At 29.4% G+C, this 2690-nt stretch overlaps 1 protein-coding gene across 1 annotated transcript; it reads left to right on the forward strand.

Annotated features, from left to right (window-relative positions):
* LOC107477677 (E3 ubiquitin-protein ligase PUB23-like) lies at positions 1 to 2355 on the forward strand. Its single transcript, XM_016097734.3, has 2 exons — positions 1 to 527; positions 1526 to 2355. Exons 1-2 carry the CDS (start codon positions 59 to 61, stop codon positions 2299 to 2301), a joined length of 1245 nt encoding a protein of 414 aa, XP_015953220.1. The 5' UTR covers positions 1 to 58; the 3' UTR covers positions 2302 to 2355.
* The last annotated feature ends 335 nt before the right edge of the window (positions 2356 to 2690 follow it).

Genomic DNA, 2690 nt, shown 5'->3' on the forward strand with positions numbered 1-2690 from the left:
CTTCTTCTTCAGTTCTTCTTCAAAAGAATTTGTATGTTGTGATATAGAGAGAATAATAATGGCAGAAACTGAGATTCCTGAATATTTTCTTTGCCCAATTTCCCTTGAGATGATGAAGGAGCCTGTGACTGCGGTAACAGGCATCACATACGAAAGAGAAAGCATTGAGCAATGGCTGCGGAAGGCGAAAGAGTGCGTTTGCCCCGTGACGAAGCAGCCATTGCCGCGAAGCTCACAATATTTGACCCCAAATCACACTTTAAGGAGACTGATTCAGGCATGGAGTGAAGCCACTAATAATGCAGCTAGAGGCCACGGTGCTGATCATCAACAGATTCCAAATCCGCAGTTGGAGAAGGTGCAAGTTGAGAAGCTAGTGAAGGATCTTAAGGTTCCTCATAGGAATCAAAGAGCGCTGAAGAAGTTGCATGGTTTTGCCATGGAAAGTGAGAGGACTAGAACTTGCATGGCTGAAGCTGGTGTTGCTAATGCCATGGTTATCTTCATTAACCAGCGTTTCCAACAAGGTATTTAATTAAATAATTAAATATTATTTGAGTATTCATATTTCTTAATAATTAAATATGTATTTTTTTATTTTGTTAATTAAAAATAATTTAAATACATATATTAGTTAATAACAATTATATTTTTATACTATGTAAAAAGTGTTTAGTGTAATCCATGTAGTTAATGTTTGAATGAAGATAGAATTGACCGTGGTAATATACACTTAATTTTGTACAAAATTATTCATATATAAATGTTCATAGTTTATTGTTAACAAGGCACATTTATTAGTAATATTATAGAATCATATCATGCGTATTAGCAAAAAGTATATATAAATAATAAAAATATTTGATAATAAAAAAAATAGCCATTGCATCTTCTTTAAAAGTTGGTTATATGTTAGCCAAAAAAATTGATAAACTTTATCTTAGCTTGATCTTGATTAATTAGGATTCAACAAGCTAATATAAGTCACCTCCATTTAATTTCATGATTTGCAATAAGAGTTTGTGTAAAACTTATCTTACCATATAGCATATAGCAATAAGTATATATAAGAAATTAATATATTTAAATAATTAATATTAGTTAATTTTTTATAATTTTTTTAAATTTTATTTTTAAAAATTTAAAATTTAAAATTAAAATTAAAATTTAAGATATATAATCTAAGATTCAAAATTTGAAAAATTTTGTTGATATTGATGGGAAAAAATTCACTTCTTAATCAAATTCATAATACAATTGTTTACATATGATAAGTTAAGGTTAGAATTTAGAAAAGATGTGTAGCTAGCATTTTATTTATTAGAAATGTTTGATAACAAAAAAAATAGTATAATTTATTTTATTTAATATTTATTAATTATTATGACAATTAATAAATGTTAAATAAAACAAATTCTAACTATTTTGTTTTGTCTTTCTAGCATTTACGTCTACATACCAAAATTGTTCTATGATTACAAAAATATAAGTGTATAATACAAAAGTTCAAATTATTTTTCAACAGGTAAGACAATGTGCCTAGAAGAAGCTCTAAGAATTCTTCATCTTACTTGGAATATACCATCAAGGACCAACATGAAGGCTCTTGTTGGAGAAAACTTGGACTTCATCAACTCTTTGACTTGGATTTTGCACCTTAACGTGCACAACAACAACGGTAAGATAGTAAACGAAGCAATGCCTTTATTGAAGTTGACAATTCAAAACACAAATTCAACCATCTTAGGGAACTTGAACTTCCAATTCTTCAAGGAAATGGTGAGAGTATTGGGAAAAAGAACAATATCTCAACAAGCCCTAAAATCCACCTTGCAAATCCTCATAGAAACATGCCCTTTGGGCAGGAATCGAAAGAGCATTGTCGAGTCGGGTGCAGTTTCAAACCTAATCGAACTTGAACTTGAAAAACCGGAGAAAAACATCTCCGAACATATATTCAACCTTCTAGCACATCTATGTTCATGTGCTGAAGGTAGAGAAATGTTTCTTAAACATGCCGCGGCAATAGCAATGGTTTCTAAGAGGATTCTTAGGGTTTCTTCCGCGACGGACGACCGGGCGATCCATATTTTATCGGTGATCGGAAAATATTCGGGATCAAGTGAGGTTGTTCTTGAGATGCTTAGGGTTGGTGCAGTGTCCAAGCTTTGCATGGTGATTCAAGCAGATTGTGCATCTTATTTGAAAGAGAAAGCAAGGGGTATACTTAGGTTGCATTCCAAAGTTTGGAGTGATTCACCTTGCATACAACTCTACTTATTAACTAGGTACCAAAGATAGCTATTATTGATTCATTCAATAATTAGTATTATTACTATTTTTTTTACCAAAAATGTAAAAACTCGAACTCGATACTTTTTAAGTAAGTATAAAAAGAGTATGTCATTTAAATTATATCCGACTGGATATTGTTATTATTCTTAATCAACAACAATTTTAATGCATGTATCAATTATTATTGGGTTAATTACTCCTTCCACAGTCTATATGTAAAAACAGCAATACTAAAGGATAATATGTAAAATTACTTTATATTATATAACATCCATAATTTCATATACATAATATTTATAATTATATTTTTATTATATTTAAAATTATATAATTATTCTAACAATAATTAATAAATTTTAAATAAGATAATTTTAGATTAATTAAATTGATTTTTT

This window comes from Arachis duranensis, chromosome 3 (genome assembly GCF_000817695.3).
Source record: "Arachis duranensis cultivar V14167 chromosome 3, aradu.V14167.gnm2.J7QH, whole genome shotgun sequence".
Lineage (NCBI taxonomy): Eukaryota > Viridiplantae > Streptophyta > Magnoliopsida > Fabales > Fabaceae > Arachis > Arachis duranensis.